This window comes from Phyllostomus discolor, chromosome X, assembly GCF_004126475.2.
Source record: "Phyllostomus discolor isolate MPI-MPIP mPhyDis1 chromosome X, mPhyDis1.pri.v3, whole genome shotgun sequence".
NCBI classification, from domain to species: domain Eukaryota; kingdom Metazoa; phylum Chordata; class Mammalia; order Chiroptera; family Phyllostomidae; genus Phyllostomus; species Phyllostomus discolor.
The window spans coordinates 48,097,789-48,123,030 of record NC_050198.1 but is presented as its reverse complement, the minus strand read 5'-3'; the positions used below and the strand labels follow the sequence as shown (position 1 = coordinate 48,123,030).

The 25,242-nt window shown below is 33.0% G+C and overlaps 1 protein-coding gene and 1 non-coding gene across 7 annotated transcripts in view; both read left to right on the top strand.

Annotated features, from left to right (window-relative positions):
* LRCH2 (leucine rich repeats and calponin homology domain containing 2) overlaps nt 1-24,676 on the top strand; it is a 130,246-nt gene extending 105,570 nt beyond the window's left edge. For 2 of the 6 annotated variants that reach the window (XM_028523157.2, XM_036016782.1), the window contains exons 12-20: nt 960-1,008; nt 1,087-1,203; nt 8,820-8,864; nt 11,151-11,201; nt 13,292-13,349; nt 14,121-14,233; nt 14,637-14,774; nt 14,890-14,967; nt 21,953-24,676. In XM_028523157.2, the coding sequence (XP_028378958.1) occupies nt 960-1,008; nt 1,087-1,203; nt 8,820-8,864; nt 11,151-11,201; nt 13,292-13,349; nt 14,121-14,233; nt 14,637-14,774; nt 14,890-14,967; nt 21,953-22,072 (769 nt within the window). In that variant the 3' untranslated portion in view covers nt 22,073-24,676. Of the gene's footprint in view, nt 1-959; nt 1,009-1,086; nt 1,204-8,819; nt 8,865-11,150; nt 11,202-13,291; nt 13,350-13,541; nt 13,741-14,120; nt 14,234-14,636; nt 14,775-14,889; nt 14,968-21,952 lie in introns of those variants that run through there. The other 4 variants (XM_028523158.2, XM_036016783.1, XR_004901038.1 and 1 more) reach the window with 3 other exon arrangements.
* LOC114505881 lies at nt 11,525-11,653 on the top strand. The gene has a single exon (XR_003685332.1). It is a non-coding gene; the product is annotated as a small nucleolar RNA SNORA35 (small nucleolar RNA).
* Nucleotides 24,677-25,242: the final 566 nt, after the last annotated feature.

The window sequence follows — 25,242 nt, the reverse complement described above, 5'->3', positions numbered from 1 at the left end:
CCTTGTTCAAATCTGCTATGTAACAATGGCGTGCAGTTTACGTCACTCCAAAAAAAAAAACTGGATAAAAAGAATTTCTACCATAGCCCCTGTATGTTGGAATGAAAGGTTACAGGCTCATAATCAGTAATTCAATAGGCAAAAAGAATTACTTGTTTTGTTTTGCTTTGTTTTGTTTTGCTTTGTTTTGTTTTGCTTTGTTTTGGGTGATGATTTTGATAAATATCTTGTGTGTTCTTTTTATGTCTCTATGTATTATATTTCTTTTGGCCTCTAAAAAGTCCTTAGAGTCGTCCTATGCATAAGGTGATATGATGCAGACACTGGCCCACAGTGTCTGCATCATTATGGATGAAATGGGACGTTCACATGGATTACCGAGTCCAGTGGAGGAAAAGGGACAGCATGGCTTTTCTCTCAAGGGGAGCAAAAGCTTCGGCCTCCTCCATGACCAACTTTTATTGGGTTTCTCTGCCCATTACATGATGGTCCTCATTTACTGTGCACCATTTCGCTTTAGGTGGTTACCTTTTACAGAAAACAAAGGAGCCAATGCTGCTAATCACATCACAGGAGAGGGATATTTGCATATGAAAAGGCAGAAGTGATTAAACAGATTACACTGGTCCTTGGAAGGTTTAGGATGGTTTTTAGGAAGTTATTTTGCAGTAAATGTTTGTCACTGGGTGCTGGGCCCACACCACACAGGATGGTCTACTACAGTGATATTAAATAAGCCCATTTTGTTGTTTTTGTAATGATTATAATTGATTGGAGACTACAATATGTTTTTGTCAACTTTAAGTATTAGGTTATTAGTTCAAAACATAGACATGGATACATTCTTTAGATTTCTGGTTTTAAAAGGCAATTTTATAGTCTTTTATCATGTTTATAATATATATCTAAGGGTAATTCTAAATATTTTAACATATTAAGGCATCTTTGATTTTTTTTAGTGTCTTAGCAGATGAAGTTAATTCACCATTATCACCTTTCTCATGGCAGGTAAGAGAGTATTAAATTTTTATTATACCTAATATTTTGTCTTCATTTATTTACTTAAAAGAAACTGTCTCATTACAGCCCTTAGAAAATCAGAAGGATCAAACAGATGAACAACAGTGGCCAGAATCTCAACCTATAATTTGGCATAGTGAAGAAAGGAGGAGGAGCAAACAGATTAGAAAAGAATATTTCAAGGTACTTTAAAATTGTAAAATTTACTTTGAAATGAGCTTTCATTTCATCAGTTTTATTTTATGTTAATAAGGTAGAATATAATTTGTTACATATAGTAAATGTGTTATCTTTATTTCGTACATGTATATGGTACAGATAACACAATCCAGTTATATCTATATTTCAGTAATACAGAATAATTAAGAATGAGTAGATCAGTCTGAATTGTGGTTTACCAAATTCTTTACAAAGAAAGATGTAATGTCTTCTACACTGCTAGTTGGAACAATATGTGGTAATGTTTTAAAAGAATTACCCCCAAAAGGTCTTCATTGGATTTGTTTCAATAAATAGTTGACAATTAGCATTTAATTGTTTTTATGTAAATAAATGTTATTTATATGGTTCTACAAAAGATTAAAAGTGTTTTCCCTGCCATTTTATTCTGTTATTATATTAGTAGATTTTCATAAGGTGGTCTTTTAACTAAATTAAAAGCTGAGAGCATCTGAATTATCCCACATTTCTAGTTAGCATAGTTTTAATGAAATTTTACTGTGCATACCTTTGTAAATATTATATATTTGTGGTTTAGGTCTGCTGATTTGCAGATGTCAGTCATTGGAATTGGAATAATCTTAGTACTAGTCAGAATCCACTATTGGAATTTCTGACTCAAATGAACAGTGCAAACAATCTCCTCATCCATGAATAGCAAATTCTCTTGTCTTACTGCACCTTTGCTGTTTCCCAAAGCTTAATTTTCATTTAATAATAATAACAATTTTATCAGAATGCATAGTTCTAAGCTAAATAATAGGTAGTAATTTGAAGTTTATATCACTAATAAATAAGAGTACATTTCATGTTTTTCTCTGTTTGCTAGCAGTGGGTCTTTATGCACATTGATCTGTTTCCTTATATGGGATTATAACATATTTAGAAGCAGTATCATATGACCAAAACAAAAATATTTAAATGTGGTAAGAAGTATGTGATAAGTTTCATCCTTCAACAAATAATTACTGAATCTTTTAATGAGCCTCTTGTTACCTGGTCAGTAGGGGAGATAACGAAGAAATAAAACACATAGGGAGAAAGGGAAGGACATTCTAAGCAGAACCCTGGTCAGTAATGATGAAAGGCTATTTATCCCAACTTTTTACAGGTCTGTAGTTAAATTAACATTCTGGCACTTATTTTAGAACCCCTTCTTTTAGTTTATGGAGCCTTGAACAAAAGTGCTCAATAAAATTTGTTAATAGATAAAAGTTAATGAATAACTAATGATATGGGGAAATTTTAGTATTTTAAACTAATAAAATAAATTTTTTAACTTTTGTTCAAGGACAGTTGTTTCCATTTTCCCCCTACCATGCCTCCTACCCCAGCCATCCCCATCTCCTACCCTTGATCCTACCCCCCTTTGGTTTTGTCCATGTGTCCTTTATAGTAGTTCCTGAAAACCTTTCCCCTTTTTAATATTTATTTAATCTACTTGTATAGTAAAAGCATACAAAATCTATTTATGAAAACACTTGCATAGCACCTACTAAGTGCCAGGTAGTGTTCCAAATACTTTAAAAATATAAACTCATGTAATCTTTGTAACAACCTTATGAAGTAACTACAATTATTATCATTTTTATCTTACAGATGGGGAAATTAAGGCACAGAGAGGCGAAGTAATATGCTTGAGGTCACTTAGCTAAGAAGCATTTGAGTCATGATTTGAACCCAAAGCGTGTGCTATGTTGCCTATTTACTTACTATAGATAGCCTAATGTCAAATGAACATTTTCAAATCAGTACAGTTTTATTGTTTTTTAAATGTTTTACAGTAACTTAGGTGAATTTCTCAATAAAGTCTTAATAAAGGCTTCAGTGACCTCAGGTGGGGGAAGGGGTGGGTAGAGGTGGAAGAGGGTATGGGGGGATAAATGGTAATGGAAAAAATACACTGAAAAATTCCCTAAATCAATAAATAGTTTGATTTAATAGCATCTTTTGTTGATAAATATTTTATTTTTACGGCTAAAACATACCTTCTATAACATTGTTATTTAAGAGATCAAATGAAATAATCTTTGAAGTGTCTGTTGCATAATCATTATTCAACAAATGTTAATTTCATCCACACTTAAATAGGTACAAAGATAAGTTTCAGTCACTGGGGCATGTTTTAAGAAAATGTAGTTCTCCTCAGCTGTCAGAAGATGTCAGTGTTAGGACAGTTAACAAAAATAGAATGTCAGCAATTTTTTCCTAAAATGTAAAAAATACATATATACAGTTGAAATACTGCTCTCTAAATTAAGTACAAATACAAACCATTACTCACAATTTCCAGTATTTTAATGATTAAAACATCATCAATTCCTATGAAGTGTCTTTCTTTAAAAAAAAAAATTATCTTAATTACCTGTCTCCTGAGAATCAAAAAGGTTTTTCATAAGATAAATTAGTGAACTAAATCTGAATTTATAGTTCATTAAATATTAAAATATACTACCCTAGAGATTTCTATCAAATTATCACTGAGTTCGCTCAACAATGGCTTCTTTTGCTTTGTTGTGTTCTGAAACATAGAGTTTTTGTGCAACTTTATCCTAACACATAAAACGACTGAGCCATAGCATTTCTTTGTTACATGGTAAATTATTTATGGTGCTGTTATTCAGTATATTTATTGAAAGTGTATGTGTGTTTGTGTATGTGTGTTACTCTGTGTGTTTGTTGTGTATGTGTGTTGCTCTAGTATTGCTTCTTAGTTGCCAAACTAATTTTGGGTGGTATGTTTTTCAGGGAAGACCCTGAAACTAAGTAAAAAATGTTTCAACATATTGCCCAGGTTATATGAGCAAGAATATAAATTGGGTCAGATTATATGACCACCTAAATAAATAAATGACCACATAAGTATATGACCACATAAATAATTGACTGTAGGGGAGTTACATTAACACTTTTATACTCCTTGGCCACTATCACATACTACTCTGGTAAATAAAATTGAATGTCCTTGTTGCCAAAAAGAAATCACTGCATTTCTCAAAGTAAAACTATTCTAGGAAACACATTACTTTATTAAAACATCTTTTATAGAAATATATTAATATTTTACTAAGATACACAATAAATTATGAAAATCTAACCTCTTGTTGATAAATTATTTTAATGTAATTTAGTAGCTTTAATTTCTTGTAAGCATGATAACATATGAATTTCTGAATGCATTTGATGATTGATTTCTAAACCAAAATGTTAGGGAACATTAGACTTACTATACCTAGTTACTTTTAAGGATTATTTGATTTATTGAAATGTCATATTTGTCTTCAAATGTTTCTCATTACTACTGTGATACAGCATAATGACTCACAAAATACACATCTGATTTTATAAATATAGTACAATATTTTAATTTAAGAGCTAACCCCTAAGATAAACATTTATATATATTTATGATCATACTTAATTTTATACTGGAAAAAAGAAACCAACTGGGCTTCTGAAATAACCTGATATGTTCTGAGTCAGAATTTGCGCATAGTTAACTGTCTTGCCAATAAATTTAATCTAGGCTTCAGAGATGAACTGACCTGTTTCAAAACAGGCCCTTATTGTGATATTTAAATTTAGATATAATAAAACTTCACTTATTCAGGCTAATATTAACTGAGGACAGCTGAGTTGAGTTAGTAAAAATTTGGACTTATACAATATTTTTAAATCTATGTATATATTAAGTTTTACTATTTATTTAGTAAAACTTATATGTTTAGGCTTTAGGACCTTTGCAATGAGCAGTAATGCAAACTAAATAATATCTTTCTAAGTTTTCATATATAATAAATACTTTTAATTAGAATAGTAATTGAGTAATAGTAATACTGGTCTTATGTAAATTCTTGACTACATCATCCTCTACTTCTTTCCTTTATCAATTATCCATTTACTTTTCTATGTCCTTTTTTAAATCTTCCATCTTATAAATAAGCTCAGATCTCTACTATTATTCCAGATTCGCCTTTCACCTGTTGTCATATCTCTGTTTTCTTTTAGAGCAACATTTGCCATTTTTCAGTTTCCACTTTCTGATCACTCCTAACCCACTGCAGTCTGGCTTTCACCTCCATTCCTCCATTGAAATAGCCCCTCACTAGAGCTTCACATAAACCTACTAAAGGCAAAATGCACTGTAGCATTTGACAATGATAACCACATCCTCCTTCTTTATTTTTAGAGAGAGGGGAAGAGAGGGAGAGGGGAACATTGATGTGTGGTTGCCTATCATGCACCCCCCACTGAGGACCTAGCCCACAACCCAGGCATGTGCCCTGACTGGAAATTGAACCAGTGACCCTTTGGTTTGCAGGCCGGCACTCAATCCACTGACCCACACCAGCCAGGGCCACATACTTCTTGAAACTCATTTTTCTTCCCTGATTTGTCTGTTTTTCTTTTGATGTTCTTGTCTAACTTTTTTTCTGACTTTTCTTCTGCTTGCCCTTTAGGGATTCATCTTATTAGTCTAAAACTATCTCTGAAACTTTTATGACTTCATATGTCTTTTATATTCATCTGGATCTGAATTTATATTCCATAAACTTTTTCTGGTCTCGAGATCTGTATTTCTAATTGTCAGGATGTCCTACATTTATGTCACATTCAGTTTCTCCCCTTACTGGCCCACCACCCACCATAGAATTTGCTTCTCATTTTTATTCTTTATTTTTGTTAATGGTAGTTCTATCTGCTCTATTGTCTAAGCTTTATAATTCAAGTCCTTCTCATGTTTTCACCTCTCATTCCCCTCACCTAATTGGTTACCAGAATGTTAATTAAACATCCTTTTTTCAATTCATCACCTCATTTCCATCTCAGCTATTTTGGCTTTTATTGAAATCTTAATTTTTCTTGTCTGGGCAATTGCAATACCTTCTTTTGTTAAAAAATAATTAAAGTGTAGTATAACTTCCTAATGGTCCCCTTTTCTCTACTTTCACAACTTTTGGAGAGATCCTTGACTTAAATTTCCGTATTAACTCCCCATCATTAATAACATAAAGTTTGGACATCTTCAAAATTTCATGGTCCATACTTATTTACTTCTCTTAAGTCTTATTTCCTGCCTCAATTCACTCCTCTCACTAGCCACATGACTGTTTTTTTGTTTGTTTGTTTTTGCAGAGGCTGACCATTTTTATTCTTTTGTGCTTTCTTTTTCTGAGAATCCCCAATAGCCCTTTTATTCCTGGCACATTCCTACTAATTTTTCAGGATTTAGAGATGGGAGTATATTATAGTGATTAAGAACCTGAGCATCTAGAATCAAACCACTTGGGTTCCAGTCATTACTTGAAATATCTACTAATTGTGTGTCCTTTGGTGAATTACCTAACCTTGCTGAACTCCATTTTTAAAGATCAAATGACCCTAATAGTATCTTTAAAAAAAGATTGTTATAATTATTGAATAATGTAATGTAAAGTTCTTAGAATAGTACTTGCCACCAAGTATGCACTTAATAAATATTAGCTTATTATTCACTCAAATGTCATTTTGTTTTGTTTTGGGTGTATGTTTTTGTACCAGTCATCTGTTATTGGGTGTTCATTCTCAATTAGAGTATGAAAGCATTTAGCAAGGATTGAGATGCCTGACAAAGAAGGTCATGGTCAGGAATGCAGACTGTTCCCTCCATGCTGTGCTCTCTTCAATGATACTTGCCTAGATGCTCACTGTTGAGTTCTTTGTAAGAAAGGCAGTAGTGGAAAAGTACCTAACCTGCCAGCAGGATAGAAACCCCAGCGATACTCCCTAAAATAAATAAGGTTTTATTTTTTTTATTTTTAGAGAAGGGAAGGGAAGGAGAAAGAGAGGGAGAGAAACATCAATGCGTGGTTGCCTCCTGTGCACCCCCTACTGGGCACCTGGCCTGCAACTCAGGCCTGTGCCCTGATTGGGAATCGAACTGGTGACCCTTTGGTTTGCAAGCCAGCACTCAACCCACTGAGCCACACCGGCCAGGGCTGACATACTTCTTGTAATACCAGTATATAGTAACCTCTTAGAAATGTTCCAACAGTGCCTTTAGGGGTAAAATCCCGCATCAGTTTCCAGCTTGACAGCTCCCTTGCTTTGACATCATGAATTTCTTTTTCTTTGCTGGTATGACTGATGGCATCTTGGAGTTCTGTTGTCTGCTGTCCTAATGACATACTTTTGTTGAAGTAGAATAGAGAACCAAGAATGACATAAACAGGGATCGATAGCAAATAGTTTTATTTACACATGCAAACTTGATTCTGTGGCAGTCTGGAACACTGGATTGAAAACATTGAAGCTGTATCTGGGATCAGCCGAAAAGAGCACCCTGATAGATTAGTGAGAATTTTCTTAAATCACAGGGGAGACAGTGGAGGAACTTAGGTTTTGTATTTGTAATCCCCAATTCTGCTCAGCCCCCAATTTGTGGTTGAGCTGGGAAGTAGGTTATCTATTTTTCCAAGAGTTATAGAAGATAAAGCTACATAGGTAAATGGGGCTATTAAAGAGCACCTTGAATGCTAGACAGAGTAATTTGGACATAATCTAGAAGTTAATAGGTTTTTTAACAGGAGAATCCTGAGTTGCTGAGTTGCAAGTAGTGTTTGGAAAAGATTAATCTGCCACTGATTTGCAAGATTATTTTTGGTAAAGAAGAATCAGAAGTAAGAACTCTAGTGGTTGTCATACTGCATTTTCTTCATTGTAAGAAGCACATTTTCATATAGTAGCATTTTTTCATATTAACTATATTGCCTCTGTGCTCAAGTATAAAAGGAAGATAATAGTATTTACCTCAGAGTTGTTATGATGATTAAGTGGGTTAATACATGTAAGACATTTCAATCAGTGCCTGGTATAAAGTGCTAGCATAGTGTTAGCTATTATCACTATATTATTAGATAGTCAATATAGACATTTAATGTACTGGTTTTTTAACTTAAAATAAGTAGATTTCTTCATAATGACATTTTTGAATGATGAGATTATAGACTAAGTATGAGATAAGGCCTAGGATAAGGTGATAGTTATGAGAAGTCAGATGTAAGTTTGAGATAACAAAAAAAGTGACTTGATGACACATTCGATATACTGGATTAAGGAAAAGGAACATGTAAGACAACCTTCAGATTGCAAAATGGATTTGTTTAAGGAGGAATTGTTACTTGATATGTAAAGTAATTAAAACAATGTCTTGCACATACTGTACACGGTCTAGCAAAAGTAAGGCCTGCTTGAGTGTCATTGGTAGGATAATAATATGGGGTGATAATTTATAGTTTTAATTTGAACATTTCACCTAAAATGTCATATGGTGTGCTTGAGTGTGATATTGTTATGTTACAGAGTTACATGCTTATGATTTTGTAGTAAAAGATTTTGTAATAAAAAATGGGCATTAGTTGTGCTGGACCCTGTATGTGTTAGCTATTAGTAAGTGGTAGGACTCTTTAAACTACTTATATAATTAAACTTACTATTCAATAATTTAATAAAATACCAAAATATGAATAAATCTCATATGTTATTTACTAGTAGAGAATTCATATGTTCAAGGAAAAATATGTGTTTGAAATATTTTTCAGTATAAATCATCAAGGAAGAATTCAAGTGGCAATGAAAATGATGAGGTGAGAAAAGAGGGTAATATTATCAATTACTTAAAATATTTACTTCTCATATGTAGTTGACTAAATTAGAGTAAAATGTAATCCATCTTTCAGTGTCTTTGTTACTGATTTAATGCCTGGGTTTTCTGCAGTAATAAAAAGTAAGTGTTGTCATGTAATTACTAATGTAATCATGTAATTTCCATATGCCCTTTGTTTATAATGGAATTTCTGATAGTTCAATTGTAGAATTTTAACATTCATCATGAACCTTTAATTCATAAATTTAAACTTTTTACATTTTTACCATCTTCCTAAATCAATCTGATGATCCATTGAGATTTGTTTGGAATTTATTAATATCTTTCCACAAATTCTTTGTACTATCTTAATGTTTAAAATTAGATTACTACAGTTTTTGCATTACTATACATTTTTTACCTCACCATTTTAAACTGCAGCAGCCTAGAATTTTTGAAATGATAGTCTCATTACCATGAATACTTCAGCTTTTGTATTTTGTTTGGAGGTGTTCGTAGTTGATTTGATGTTGGCTATTGGCAGGGCTTCTGAAAACTCTAATTTTATGAAATAGAATCACACAGAAAACGTCTGCTGAAAACTGAGCTAGTGTTGTGGTTCAGCTTGGCTGTTCTTTCTGGCCCTTTATATTTTATATCCACTTTGGTCCTCCCTGCCTTGATATGTAATTAGTTACCAAGACCTGTTTTTTTGTTGTTGTTTTTATTTTTGTTTCTGGTTTTGGTTTTTGATACTGAAACATTTTGAATATATTCCATACCTGCATATCTGCTCTTTCTGCCCCCGTACAGGCCTTCATCATTTCTTGACTGCAGTAGCAACCTTACTCATCTCTTCCTTTGTCCAGTCCATTCTCCCTGCACCCACAATGACTGTTTCAAAGAACACAGATATGACCAGGTCATTCCTTTGCTTAGAAAGCTTCAATGTCTCCTCATCACTTAGAGGATAAATTCTAAGTCCTTAGTCAAGCCCCTACTTACCATATCAGCCTTAACTCCCAATTTGCCCTCCTTTCACTGAACTCTCCAGCAATAGGGAACTGCTCCAAGGTTTTCTGCACTCTTCTTTTATTGCTTCTGTGCATTTGTTTTTGTCCTCTCATCTTGCAATGTTGTTCCCTTTTTTTTATGGTAAACACCTACTCAGTTTTTTTAGTTTCTCAGGAAACTTACCTTTCTCAACCTCCAGCACCATCTTTCCAAGCGCCATTATCTGTGCCTCATGATATGACATTCAAAGCTCTGTTGTTTTACTTAAGAAGGTTGTATTACCTCTATCAATTAGTCTATTTTCCCTCTAGATTGAGAGATCCTTCAGTAGATAATATTTTACTAAATTTCAGTATTCCCAATGCCTAGTGCAGTATCTAACATATACTGGGTAGTCAGTAATCATTCGTTGAATGGTGAGTAATGTCCTGTGTGGTATGTAGATTCAAGATTAAATGTTAAGATTTTTGTATTTGGATGGTAGTAGTCATTTGAAAAACATAGACTCCTTAATATTATTTTATGCAATTAAATTCTTTGGAATTATTTCTAAGCCTATATTAGCTCTCAGGGGTATCAAACTCATTTTCACTGGGGGCCACATCAGCCTCACAGTTGCCTTCAAAGGGCCGAATGTACTTTTAGGACTGTATAAATGTAACTACTCCTTAACTAGGGGCAAGGAACTCGGCACTGCTACCGGGTAGAAACAAGGTACCAGGCCAGATAAAACAAGGTGGAGGGCTGGATCGGCCCTTGGGTCTTGTGTTTGCCACTTGTACTATACATAATTTTCCAGATAAATGTTTTTATTTGGTATGATGGAATTTTTCCATGCCCAGATTGTAATGTGTTATTGCCATTTCCCATCAGAAATGAACCTTAACACATGGATCTTTTCTAAGAAATATGAAAAGGTTTTTCTTTTGTGATATTTAAAGGAAATACATTTATAGGAAAATACTTTGTGTGAGTAGATAGTACTTCTAAAACTTTTAATGGCTTATTAGTCACCTGGAGATCCTATTGAAATACAGATTCTATGTAAGTAGGTCTTGGGTGAGGCCTGAGACTTTGCCTTTCTAGCAAGTTCCCAGAGGATGCTGGTGCTGCTGGTTCACAAACAACACTTTAAGCAACGAGGTGGTAGATGGTATTTTCTAGATTCTTTCATTAGCAGTTGATTAAAACAATTTTCAGTTTTCTCTTTATATGTCTACATCATCATTCATGTTTTAATTTAATCTTTCATCTTTTTATTTTTATGTTTTAGCAAGACAGTGATAATGCTAATGTGTTACCACAAACTCCAGTATCACCTGAGGTACAAGTTCTGTTTTTATGTTTACATAAGTTTCTTTCTTGTCTCTTTTCTCTAACCTCATCTTTTTTTTAATGTAATTTATTCACCCATATTTAGAAAGCCACATAGGTTAATTTGTACATACCTAGCCTATAAAGAATTCTAAGAACACTACCATCTTTTTGTACAAATATTCATAATAAATATAACATATTACTCATTGACAAATGCATCTAGATCACAGAAAAGCATTCAATTTATGTGATTTTTATGTTGTATAATCCATATTTTGAAATAAATGATAGAAACAGCTTTAAAATATTAATTCTAAAAACAAACTACTTCAGCATTGTGCAGTGACCTTTGGTTTTTCTCATAACCAGTTAGGTCTGAAAGCAATGCAAGAGAAACTTCCTTTTTCCACGGGAAACATCCCTGCTGTGGGTTGTTCCTATCGACAGGAGGGTACACATTCCTTAGCATCTCAGACTGGAGTGAGGGAAGGGAGAAGGGCTAGATGAGAGTTTGTGAGATCTCAGTCAAATACTCTAGTGGTTTGAATTATTGATTATTCTAATTTGATTAAACCTATTGCTTTACAACAAGAGATAAATTTTTAAAATTTCAAACAGTATCTTTTCCTATTTAAAATTACCTTATTTAGTATTCTACAAAAGTATTGTCATTAGTAAGCAAATGATTAAAACTTTTAAATAGAATTGGATGTTAGTTTTATAAACATGTTTCTAAATTATGTATATGGCAGGTAAAATGGTTACATTCTTTTGGAAAATAGTTTAAATGCAGATATTTTAAAATTAGTCTTTGTCATATGCTTTTGTAAGTCTTTTACTTTCAATTATGACAAATGTAAGCATATAAGTGACTACTTATTTGCCTAATTGCTTTGTGATTTTATGATCAGTGGTCACAGGGAAGGTATTGGCGCCAGTTTTCTCAAGTAAATTACATTGCTTATATAATACATTTTGCTTGCATTTGGATAAGTAAAATTTTTGTCTGGGAATTCATAACATTTTAGCAAAAGAATGAAGACAAACTGTGAGGCTTGTGGATGCTTAGATTGTTGAGCATGTGTTTTGGTAGCTCAATTAACATTCAGCTTGAAGTATATATCACATGTTAATCAGAAAATTCGGAGAATTCAACAGAATTCTGATTGCTTCAATTTTATCTGTGAAAAGAAAAGGATAAAAAAATGGTATAGAACTTTACTACTAACAAAGGCTTGCCTATGCATTTGAACCTAAGGGAAGTCCCATGGACTGGGTATTAGACTCATCATTTTACAGCTGAAGAGACTGATAAACTTTGCTGAAAGACCCCAATGAAATAAGTGGTAGAGAAGTAACTGAAACCCAGACTGTATATACTTCACAATTATTGCACAGATTAAATAAGATGCTGCTAACATTATATTATCTTACCACTTTACAAAGTGCTTTCTTATAGTTATCTCAGTTAATCTTCACAGTATCCCATTTTAAAGATGAAGAAAGTCACAGAAAAATTAAATGTTCTGCTTAAGACTTAACCTAAACTTTATGATGCCAAGTTCAGATTTTTAAAATATGCCACAATTCTTTCTACAGCATGTAACTGTGTGAAAGCACTTTGAAGCAATGTGCATTCAAAAGGAAGACATAATAATTTATTGTCTACCATTCTGGAGCTCCTGTTAGTATAAATGTACAGTTTTGCCCCATAGTGTCCCCTAAGTGTCAGCTCCATGGTACATGCTAAGTAAATGTTGCTAATTTTACTTATCTTTTCACTGAAGTTTACTTCACTTCAGACTTTGTTGTTTACTTAAAATAATGTCTATTAAATTTATACATTTCAATAATTTTACTTTTAATTTTACTTATACTATGGGAGAGAAATATTTAAAGGCTTGTATAATCAGGTCAATTAGCAAATATTTATATACCTTTTAAAAGTGAAATTATCAATTTAAATGGAAATGCAGTTTACCTTTCTCTACTTCACTGATCATAGAAAAATAAATACTTCTCAAAATTGGAGTGGATATGAATAACTACCTTAATTATTTTGAAAGAAAATTCGTTTTATTTGTTTTCTGTTTTTAGGTATATGATAGAACTGATGGTTTTTCACATGGCCCTTTTGGCTTGAAGCCTAGATCAGGTAAATATATGTTCTTCAAATAAAATTTATTGGTTATATATGAAACTAGAGTTTCCAAGCTTAAAATGGGATTTGATTCCATAGTTTTAAGTACACACAGATTCTTTCCCCTCTCCAAAAGTAATTTTCTCTTAACCTTATTTGTCTTTCCAATTCCCATTCCCCATTTCTTTCTTCCTCTTTACCTTCAAGCTCCTGAAACCTCAGCTTTTTGCCTTAGATATACTGCAGTCTTATTTCTACACTACTGTGACTGCTATTAGAATGACCACTCTGCCAGCAAACCAAACACTGTTTGAAATTATAGCACTCCATTATATTGTGGTTTTAAAAAGGGATCTTTTCGCATTTGGCAAGCCCAAAAGAAAATGGATCCATGTTACTTGGCAAGGTATTGAATTACAGTTTTTATTACTGAATAACTATATTGACCTTCAAGAATAATTTCCTTTTTCTTTAAAGATAATAAAAATAATAAAGGCTGATTTATGTTTAATAATTTTTAAGCTGGATCATAAGTTTCTAAAAATGTGTTTATATAAGAACATATATAGGTGGTAGAAGTTGTTACACTTGTCTTCCCTGTTGCTTTCAATTATGCAGATTAGTATATTTCAATTATATTCTGTAAAAAAATACTTAGAATGTATTATAAAGTAATAGTGTTTAGTGAAATTTTGTACTGATTCTTTTTATCATGCCTCTTTCCCTACCGATGGTTGATCCTTCTTATTAGCTTTGTTATAAGTTAGGAAATTTCTGTTTTTATAGCTTTTAGCCGCTCATCTCGCCAGGAATATGGGGCAGCAGATCCTGGATTTACAATGAGAAGGAAGATGGAACATTTACGGGAAGAACGAGAGCAAATACGACTACTTCGCAATGTAAGTCTGATTGACCTTTCAGATCTGCTTTGTAGGAGTGAGTTTAACTTGGAAAATTAACAATGTATATGGAGCCCTTGCTGGTGTAGCTCTGTGGATTGGGTGCTGGCCTGCAAACCAAAGGGTACCTAGTTTGATTCCCAGTCAGGGCATATGTCTGGGTTGCAGGCAAGGTCCCCAGTAGGGAGGGTGCATAGGAGGCAGCCACACATTGATGTTTCTCTTCCTCTCTTTCTAACTCCCTTCCCCTCTGTCTAAAAGTAAATAAATAAAATATTTTTTTAAAATGTATATGGATTTTATTTTCAATACTCTTTAAAATTTTGGATTATATAATGCTTTGTAATATAAATATATAACATATTTAGGTAGAGTATCTGTGATTTATGCCTATTTTTTATAGAATCTTGAATCCAAGTTAAAAGTAATTTTGCCTGATGACATTGGAGCTGCACTCATGGACGGGGTTGTTCTTTGTCATTTAGCCAATCATATAAGGCCACGCTCTGTAGCTAGTATTCATGTGCCATCACCAGCAGTGGTAAGTTTTGTCAGCAATTTGTAAGTTCTCTTGAAACTGTTTTTAAATAATATCGATTTTGATTTATTTCTGTTTAAATATGCCTATAAATATACCTTTTCTTCTTACTTTATAGCCTAAACTGAGCATGGCAAAATGTCGAAGAAATGTAGAAAACTTTCTTGATGCTTGTAAAAAGTTGGGTGTCTCACAGGTAATTGCAATTTTTCTAACATAATAATCATTTAAATATTAACTTATTTACATAGGTACTGCATTTCTTATTCTTCACAATTGGAATGAATAATGCTTTTTGAACATGAACATGATTACCTTCCATGGATACCTTCTACAGAGTTCCAACTTTTACTATAGTAGCACTATAATGAATGTTTTTAAGCTGCTTTGAAAGTCATTTAGGAAACAGCTACATATATGTAAAAATGTACTCATTGTACACATCATTGAATAAACATAAATAAGCAGTCATATTACAACTTGGTTTTGATCATTGCTGCTATTGTTTTTTCTGCTGGAGGACATTTGAAATCCTTTGTACAATAAATCCATGGACAGACTCATGGAAGATTTATATTCATGGTGAACAGTGTTTTAAACTTTATTTAAAATGTCTAATGGGAAATCATAGTAACATATTATGATAATTTCTCACTGGACAAACTCCGTCTGAAGTTTGTAGGAATTGGCTTATATTTCATGTAATAGTTGCAATCATAAAATTAACAATTAAAGTTATTTTAAATTTATAATGAAAATAAATAACCAAAATGTTGTTTTTTGGGAAACATGATAAGCCTAACATCAGCATTACTAACTTTTGAGTGGACATGACATTGTTAGCAGGTCACAATCTAATTGTGCTTTTTAAAATTTAGTTTAATTTTTAAAATTATTTTTATTGAGACATAATTGACATATAACATTGTGTAAGTTTAAGGTGTACAATGTGTTGATTTGATACACTTATATAATGAGTTGGGTTGTTAAGCTCTCTCTCAACAGTGTCATAATAATCTGGTCTGCAGATTCCACTTTAACCTCTTTTCTCAAGTGAATATAATTTATAATTTATATAGAGAGAACCAGTTGAATTGCTGTGTAATATGGAAACTATTTGCTGTTCTCTTCTAATTTTCTCTATGCTTGACATGATGTTTTAAAATTTCAATTCTTAACCATTTTTATGTTCTTTCTTTTTTGTACTCTTAATCTTTTACTGAGAAAATAGAAAAATTAGGAAGTTTTTTTTCCTAATAATGCATTCTATATTTTTCCATTTTTGTTTTAAGAGGTTTGTAAGGGGAGTTCTCAGTAAACATGTTTTTGAATGAATGCATGTTTTTATAGATGAGGACACTGAGGCACAGGGAGGTTAGGGAACTTCTCCAAGGTCACACTTTTAGTAAATAGTGGAACCATGGTATGAGCCCCAATGGTCTATCTCCAGAACCTACTCTCTTAACTTGGATACTCTATTTTCTTATGTGAAAAAAAGACAGTCCAACATACTCCAGACACCTTCATGATACATTAAGCAAGAAGGGTAAATGGGAAGGTCTTACAAAAACTATTCTCCTTAGCGTATTCTTGTCTTCTCTAACTTGTTCTGGGGCAGTGTTTGTGCCCCACCCTTCCTCAACATAAGAGAGGGTGCTATGGAGGAAATAGTCAACAACTCCCATTTTCTAAACTTTGTAGCTACTGGCAGTGAGGGAAGAGGTTTATTTTTAGCTTCAAGTTCTTATTTCCTGACTTAAAAATGGTAATTTTTAGTCAATTTTTTCACTTAATTTTTTTGCATTTTAGAATATTTTTGTGTTTTTAACAGCTTTATTAGCTACAGTTGACATAAGATAAAGTACATATAAATAACATGTACAATTTGGTAAGTTTTGACAAGTATATACACCATGAAAACTTCCTCAAATTCAAGATAATGAACATGTACATTATCCTCAAAAGTTTCCTTGTGGCCCTTTGCAATCCATCCTTCTACCAGGCAACCACTAATCTGCTGTTATGATAGTGTAGTTGGCATTTTCTATCCAGTGTTGTCCATAAATGGAGTGATACAATATACATGAATTTTTCCGGCTTTACCACTCAGTGTAATTATATTAAGACTCCGTGTTGTTGCATGTGTAAATAGGTCATTCCTTTTTATTGCTGAGTAGTATGAATATACCACAGTTTGTTGGTTCATTGACTTGTTGATGGCCATTTCAGTTGTTCCCAGTTTTAGGGATTACTACAAACAAGGCATCTATGAGCATTTATGTTCTTTGGATGTATGATTTTTTTTTTAATTTTGGGTAATTACCTAAGAGCCTAGGGTTGAAATGACTGGAACATATGGTAGGTGTATGTTGGGGACCGCCCTGCCTGGTCTCAGGAAGCTATAACCCCCCCCCCCGTGACTTAGGCTGAGTGAAAGACCTCCGGACCAGGAGCCACTAAGGAGACAAAACTTATTTCCCTGGCATGAACACTGCCTGTTCTAATGCCTGGCTTCCCTTTTGCATGATTGGCAATCAATGATGGGTAACAATTCTCTAAGAAAGAGAATGAATCTAAGACAGACACGATCATGTGGGAATGCCCTAAGGGAAGAGATTCGGGGCTGTGGAAATGAAGGGGTGATGGACATCAACCCCTGCCCCCTCAACTTTGTCAAAGCCTGAGTCTTTGTTCTGAGATGTGAGAAATCCAAGTCTCCTGGCTGCCTCTGTCTCCTGCCCTTCTCAGGCCTGCAGGGGCGGTACAGCCCGGACCAGAAACGGCAGACCCCCGGGGTAATCAGGCCTGGGACATAGAATATGCAAGACCCTGTGAGATCTGTTTGCTGGAGGATGTTATTAACTTAGAATTTAAAGGCACAGACAGGAAACCTTTGGAACCTGTAGTCCTTTCATATGTTAAAACTCCAATCTCTGCCCAGAATCACAGCAGGAGTTCTGTCTGCACCTTTGTAAGTCACCTACTTCTTTTGATCTTTTCTGTCAGACTGTGAATCCACAAACTAAGTCTGTTTTCTCAATAAAAATCTGCTTGGGAATGGAGACGGGGTGCTCTCCACTAGAGAAAGTGGCCATGGCGCTCTCCCCACTGGAGAGAATGGCTCTTCTGTTCCTATTTCCCCACAGGACATGGTTGTCTCTGTGTATGTTTTTCTCGTGTTTCGACGACCATCTGCAGCCGAGATGGATACTGCTGGTCGATATCTGACACAGGTGTATGCTTATAACAAAGTACAATATATAAAGAACTCATACAACTTTACACCAAACAAACAAACAATCCAGTTAAAAATGGGCAGAAGATCTGAACAGATACTTCCCCCAAGTACCAATTGCCAACCAGTTACCAACAGATATATGAAAAGCTACTAAACTTCACTAGCAATTAGGGAAATGCAAATCAAAACTACAATGACATATTATCTCACAGCTCTTAGAATGGCTATTATCAATAAGATAGGCAATAACAAGCGTTGGAGAGGTTTTAGAGATGAAGGAACCCTCATTCACTGTTGGTGGGAATGTAAACTGGTACAACCACTATGGAAAACAATATGGAGCTTCCTCAAAAAATTAAGAGTGGAATTGCCATATGACCAAGCAACTACTATTCTGGGTATCTACCTGAAATATTTGAAAACATTTATTTGCAAAGATATATGCACCCCTGTGTTCATTGCAACATTATTCATGGTGGCCAAGGCATGAAATCAACCAAGGTGTCTTTCAATAGATGATTGGGTAAAAAAGATGTGATACATATCCAGGGGTGTCCAACCTACGGCCCATGATGGCTATGAATGCTACCCAATGCAAAATTGTAAATTTACTTAAAACATTATGAGATATTTTGTGATTATGTCACAATATATTTAATGTGTGTCCCAAGACAACTCTTCTTCCAAGCATGGCCCAGAGATGCCAAAAGTTTGGACACCCCTGAAATCGAACACTACTCAAGCATAAGAAAAGATGAAATACTGCCATTTGGGATAACATGAATGGATCTTGAGAATGTCATGCTAAGTGAAATAAGTCAGACAGAAAAATTCAAGAACCATATGAATTTACTCACATGTGGGTTATAAAACTGAATGCAACTAGTTAACAAGAAAAACAATAAAAAACTCATAGACACAGACAAAAGTAAAGGGTATGGCCCCCATACACATACACAGGTAAAGGGTATGGGGGCCAAATATATGGTGATGGAAGAATATTTGACTTTGGAAGGTGGACACACAATGCAATATACAGATTATGTATCATAGAATTGTGCACTTGAAACCTGTATAATTTTATTAACCAGTGTCACCTTGATAAATTTAATTTAAAAATTAAAATAAAAAATAAACAAAAAAGAAATTTGTTTTCTAAAGTGGCCACACCATTTAACATTTCTATCAGCAGTATGTAAGAACCCAGCTCCTTCAATTCCTCAACAACATTTAATATGGTCAGTGTTTTGTTTTGTTTTGTTTTGTTTTTGTTTTTCTCAGTTTTAGCCCTTATAATAGGTGTGTACTGGTTTGCCAATATGGTTTTTCTTTGCATTTGCCTAAAGACTAATGATGTTGATCAAGTTTTCAAGGTTTATTTGCCATTTATATGAATTCGTTTATGAAGTGTCCATTCTAATCTTTTGTCAATTTTTAATTGGATTGTTTTCTTATCATTGAGTTTGAGATTTCTGTATAAGATATGTACAAAGTCTTTTATTAGATGTATGATTTACAAACATTGTCTCCTAGTCTTTGATTTGTCCTTTCATTCTTATTGTAGTATCTTTCTTAGAGCAGTTTTGATTTGTTTGTTTTTATCTGCAATTTTATTTTATTTTATTTTATTTTTTAAATTATTGTTCAGTTTTAGTTGCCCCACCTTTTCCCCCATTGTTCTCCCCTGCCCTGTCCACCACCCTATTCCCACAGTTGTTTAAGGTAAAATTGATCATGGTGTCAGACCAAAGAAATCTTTGCATAAATCAAGGTCAGAAAATTTTTCTATGTTTATTTTTAGAAGTTTTATAATCTTAGGTTTTACATTTAGGTCTATGATAAAATTTAAATTTCTTCAACAAATATTAAAACTATTCTGTTTTTTTTAAACTTCTTCTTGCATGAGATTTGGTATTCTCTGTCCTTCAAAGAATTTCTCCATTTCATCTAGTTAGCCAGGCTTATTGTTATAAAGTTATTTATCTTTTTAGCATTTAAAGAATCTCTTCCAATGTTACTTCTATTATTTCTGATATTGGTAATTTATGCATTTTCTCTTTTTCTTGATTAGCTAGAGGTTTATTGGTTTTTTAAAATCTTCTCAGTGAACAAACATGTGGTTTCATTGATTTTTCCCCTATCATTTTGTTTTATTTTATTGTTTTCCTCTTTCATCTTCATTATTTCCTTCTTTCTACTTGTCATTAGTTTAATGTGCTCTTTTCTACTTTGTGAGGTGGGAACTAAGTCATTGATTTGAAACCTGTTTTATTTTCTAATATATACTTTAGTGGTTATTTGAATACATAAGCAAAGTATTAGGAGGGCAACTAATGTTGCATTGAAAATGGATATAAAAAGATGGTTTTTGATAAATGTGATGTTACAGTACTATTTGGTGAATGGGTTATTGAGGTAAGGAAGAAAGAAAAGAGTATTTTGATTCTCAGGTTTTTGTTGAGAGAGATTAAACTGTGTACTACTTGCTAGGTATAGAATAAAGAAAGGCCAGTTATTAAGTGAGGAAGTAGTTCTGTTGTGGACACATTGATTTTGATATGTCTGTTGGACCTCCATTTGGCTGTATGAAGTTGACATTTGTATCTGGAGCCTAGTAGAGAAATCTTGGCAGGAAATACATTTTTGAAAGTCATCAGGATGGAAGAATAGTTGTTATAATTCGGGAATAGGGGTCCAGTCTTTCCAAGGCTTCCAGTGTTTCAAGAAACAGTGGATTTAAAAAAATAATGTTTATAGGTTTTTAAACTAAAACACAGTTATCAACCAGATGGGGCCTGTAACTGGTCTGTTTGCCGCTCCTTTATACACTACTAGCTTATTTTCCTGAGGCAAACAGTGTCCCAACTAAAGCAGTGGACTGCATTGTTTCTTCAAAAATAACTATCAAATTTATTTGATGTTGTATGCATGCATGCAAAACTTCAATTAACCCTTGCTGTTTTGATAAAGCTTTGGGAATAACAAGGAGAGGATATAGTGTAAAACAGGGGTCTCAAACTCATTTTCACAGAGAGCCACATCAACCTCCCTGTTGCCTTCAAAGGGCCAAAATAATTTTAGGACTGTATAAGTGTAACTACTCCTTAACTGTTAAGGAGTTGAAATTACATTCAGCCCTTTGAAGGCAACGCTGATATAGCCCCCAGTGAAAATGAGTTTCACACCCCTGGTGTAAAGTGAGAAGAGAGTGAAGATAGAACCCTCTGAAAACCTTAGGATGTTAGAAGAGGATCAATGAAGGCTAATGAAACCTAATGCAAAGTTGTCGCTAAACTTCTTTCTCATGGAGTTGTGAGAATCAAATGATGTATGTGATGTGCTTAGAAGAGGAGACAGTTGTTATTGTTCAAATTCTAGACTATTGGAAATAAGAAGCAGCACAGCAGTACTAGAAGCTGGAGGGAAGCACCCTTAAGATAAGAAAAGTACTGAAGTGGTACATATATATAAAAGATCATGGAACCTTGGAACTGATAAAAAGAAGCAGAGTACAAAGTACTTCCACATACAGGCTGTTTTGTTTGTTTCTCACACAGTTCCATCTTCAGGATTAAGAAAGTGAGTCTCAGGAAAGTTTAATACTTCATATTACATGGCCCTTAGATCTCCTGGCTGGAATTGTAGTGCTTTGTCTGTTCTAGCACAAGAGCTTGGGAAACATTTAGCATGACTGTTCACTTAAAAATATCTGTTTAGGTAGATTAAGCAGATTGTCAGATCAAACACAGCTTGTAAAATAATAATCTTATAACATTAAAGTCTCTATTTTTAAAAGCAGACATTTTAGACTCGAATTGAGCAGAATTGTGTGCTCTTCACATGAAGTTTTATAGAAAGCATGTTTAAAAAAATCCTGTTTTGACTAATTTAGGCTTTATTGCATTATTTAAAAACAAATGTTGAGATATCACTTTTTTTTCAGGAAAGACTCTGTTTGCCTCATCATATTTTGGAAGAAAGAGGTCTTGTGAAAGTCGGTGTCACGGTTCAGGCTCTTCTTGAACTACCTACAACCAAGGCATCTCAGCTTTCTACAGCTTAATATAACATTTAAAAATCATAAGTGTATAGTTTCATTTACTTGAAGTGATTTCAAATTACTCAAATTCATGAATAAGACTATCTAATAAAAATAATTTTATTAGATCAAGCCTTAGTTTTTTAAAAAAATTGTGTTGTATTAAATTTTAAATAGCCCAAACTTAACTTTGGAAGAAAACTGGACTAAAACTTAAGTTTTTGATAAATTCAGATTCTCTTTTTACTTAGTCAGCTGATAACCTTGATTATTTTTGAAGTTCAAATTGATAGTAAATTTAAAATACTATTTCAGTTTAATAATTGCTTTAGGTTTAATTTTTAATATAGCATACCAGTAATGTCTGGGTAAGGTAATCTTTTTTTACCTATTTAAACAATTCTATATCTGAGTTATTCAATTCTCTTCTAATTCTAGTTTATACAGAAGTTCTTTAATCTTTGTTCTTAGTTTTCTAGAAGAAAATGAGTAGAAAATATAGAACTATGACTTTATATTGAATTGTTTTAGTATTATAGGTTGTTGACAAAATATTTTCAGTTGTACTGTAGATTGTTTACATGTGAAGTGCCTGTGTAATTGATGACTCATTTAGTCTTAAACATTTTTGCAATTTGTTTTAATGTGTTATGGAGTCAGTGAAACTTTAAAATATTTTAGTAGATTATGTGATGTCAGTAATATGTGAGGATTTAAATGTGACTCACATTGTGATATTTGTGGGTTTTTTACTTAGTCCATTGCAATTTTCCTTAAATTGGTTATTTCATGTTGTCAAAAAACAATATTAATATGCTTAATTTATGCTATTTAATTTTGGAAAACTTAATCATCTTTTAAAATGTATTGTTTGAAGAGTATTTTATGTCTGTATTGAAAATGTTACACAAAGCATAAGGTTTTTGAGAACTAGCAAAGTACTAATTATCAAGGACATTTTGAAAAAGCTGCCAACGTTTGCTTTATGCTTTTACTTTCCAGGAACATTGCATCCATGTGCTCCCTTTAGTTAGATTCGGAGAGTAACAATTGAAGAATAGGTTTTTATTCAAAATGTGGTCATTTGTGGATCCTGTAAATCTTATGATACTCAACTAACATGATGTTGAATTAAACACAGACCATTCTGTAAATGTTTTCACAAATATACTGTTATGTAAAGTCCTTGTTTAATTTAGAGATGGATAAATTTACATTGGTAGTAGTGCAGGTATGTTTCAAAAACGTTACTCTAATGAATAACTCTGTTTCCTATAGAAGAACCTCAGTATAATTACTTTTGTAGTAGCCAGGCAAGTATCATATCTTAAATATGTGATTATTTGCACTTGTTACCTCTTAAAATGGATGCAACTTATTAAATATGTTGGCCTGGGTGTATCAAAGGGTATATATAAAAGACAAAAACTATTGTGCCAAATGGTTTAATAAGGGCTGATTTAGAAACAACTCTACTTTTTTGGATCAGTTGGCATGAAGCCATATAATTAAATTTTAGCTTTAGAATACAGATGTGTTTTTTACACCCCCCAAGGGTCAAATTGGAGCTTTTAAAGAATTAAAGGCTCTTACGACTATATAGGCTAAATATTTTTAGTAATGTATTACTTTAAATATTTGAGCTAATTAGTAACTATTTTTCAGTTGGATCCAAAAAAAAAAAAAAAAAAAACTTCATTGACATAATCTCCCTGGCAAAAACTTAGGTAATAACGGTAAAAAAAAATGGCAAATAAATACTTCAGCTATCAGTTTTTATTGTAGAAATTTGATAATGTTACAAATAAAGTGATCATTAAAAGCTAAAGCAATCATACTGCTATCATAGTTAACATGCTATAGAATTCCTCTTATTCATCAATCTAGGTGTTAATTATTTTCTAAGTATCTTTCTGTTTTGTGCCATTGAAATATTAGTGAAATTATAGGCCATTTTCTTATTGAATTTTACTTGTCAACTAATTATTACTTTCAAGAGAAAATGCACCAGAACCTCACTGTAGCATTTTTTTACTACAAAGCAAAATTCCATTTAGCATGGGTCTGTCTGAAGTCCAAACTCTGGCAGTTTATTTACCATAGTGCCAAAAGGCAACACCACCTCTGGGCACTTTCACAGCATAGTGCCCAAGGACACATTATATCAAGGCTCTGATGTATTTCTTTTAGTAGTTTTTAAATAAGTATAAAACTTTTTATGGTTATTATATACTTACTTTATCAGTTATTGAATTAAGAATGATTATCATTATTTGACTTAGCTATGTGATTTGAAGGTTAAATAATCAAACCAAAATATTTTATTCGGCCCTAAAAATGCAGTATATATCTATCTGCTAAATTTATTACTGTATGGCACAAAAAAGAAGTGATGTTGGATAAGTTAGAATTGAAATAAAGAATGAATGCATTACCATTTATTTAATAATTATCTTTACAGAATACTAGTTTATTGAGTTTTCTAATGGAATTTTTTGAAGAATTCAGAAATGTTTGTATTGGTCACAGATCTATCATGACTGATTTTCCTGATGGATTTAAAAATAAATGGTACCCTAAATGTATATTACCGATGCGAACTGTGGATAAATAAAGTTGAACAAAAAATTTAGTGTGAAATTTCTCTTTCTCTTTCTACCTCTTCTCTTAACATCACAGCATCCATTTTTTGGAGGTGTTTGATAGTTTGCATCTGTGCTAATATGGAAAAATAAGCTTCAAAAGGATATTCAAAGTAAGTTGTTTTAGAGTCTAGATTCTTTTATATCCTGCCATTTTCAGTTTGTAATGTTTTCTTTAAATAGAAACAAGTCCCTAGTATATCTTTATAAAATAATGTCACCTTTATATAAGATAGACTCTTTGTGTAACATAAATAGTTTAACAAAAGGTAACATAGGTCAAATTGTGATAATTTTTTTATTGTTGTTCAAGTACAGTTGTCTCCATTTTATCCCCAACAATCCTCCCACCCCAGCCATCCCCACCTCCCACCCTCGATCCTACCCCCTTTGGTATTGTCTATGTGTCCTTTATAGTTGTTCCTGATAGATTTTAGTACAAGGTATATGATTGACTTACCCTTAAGTTTTTGATAAAAAATAATTTTCTATTTTCAAGTTATTCTGTTTTTTTAAATCCACATATTTTATTAAAATTATTTATTCACAATG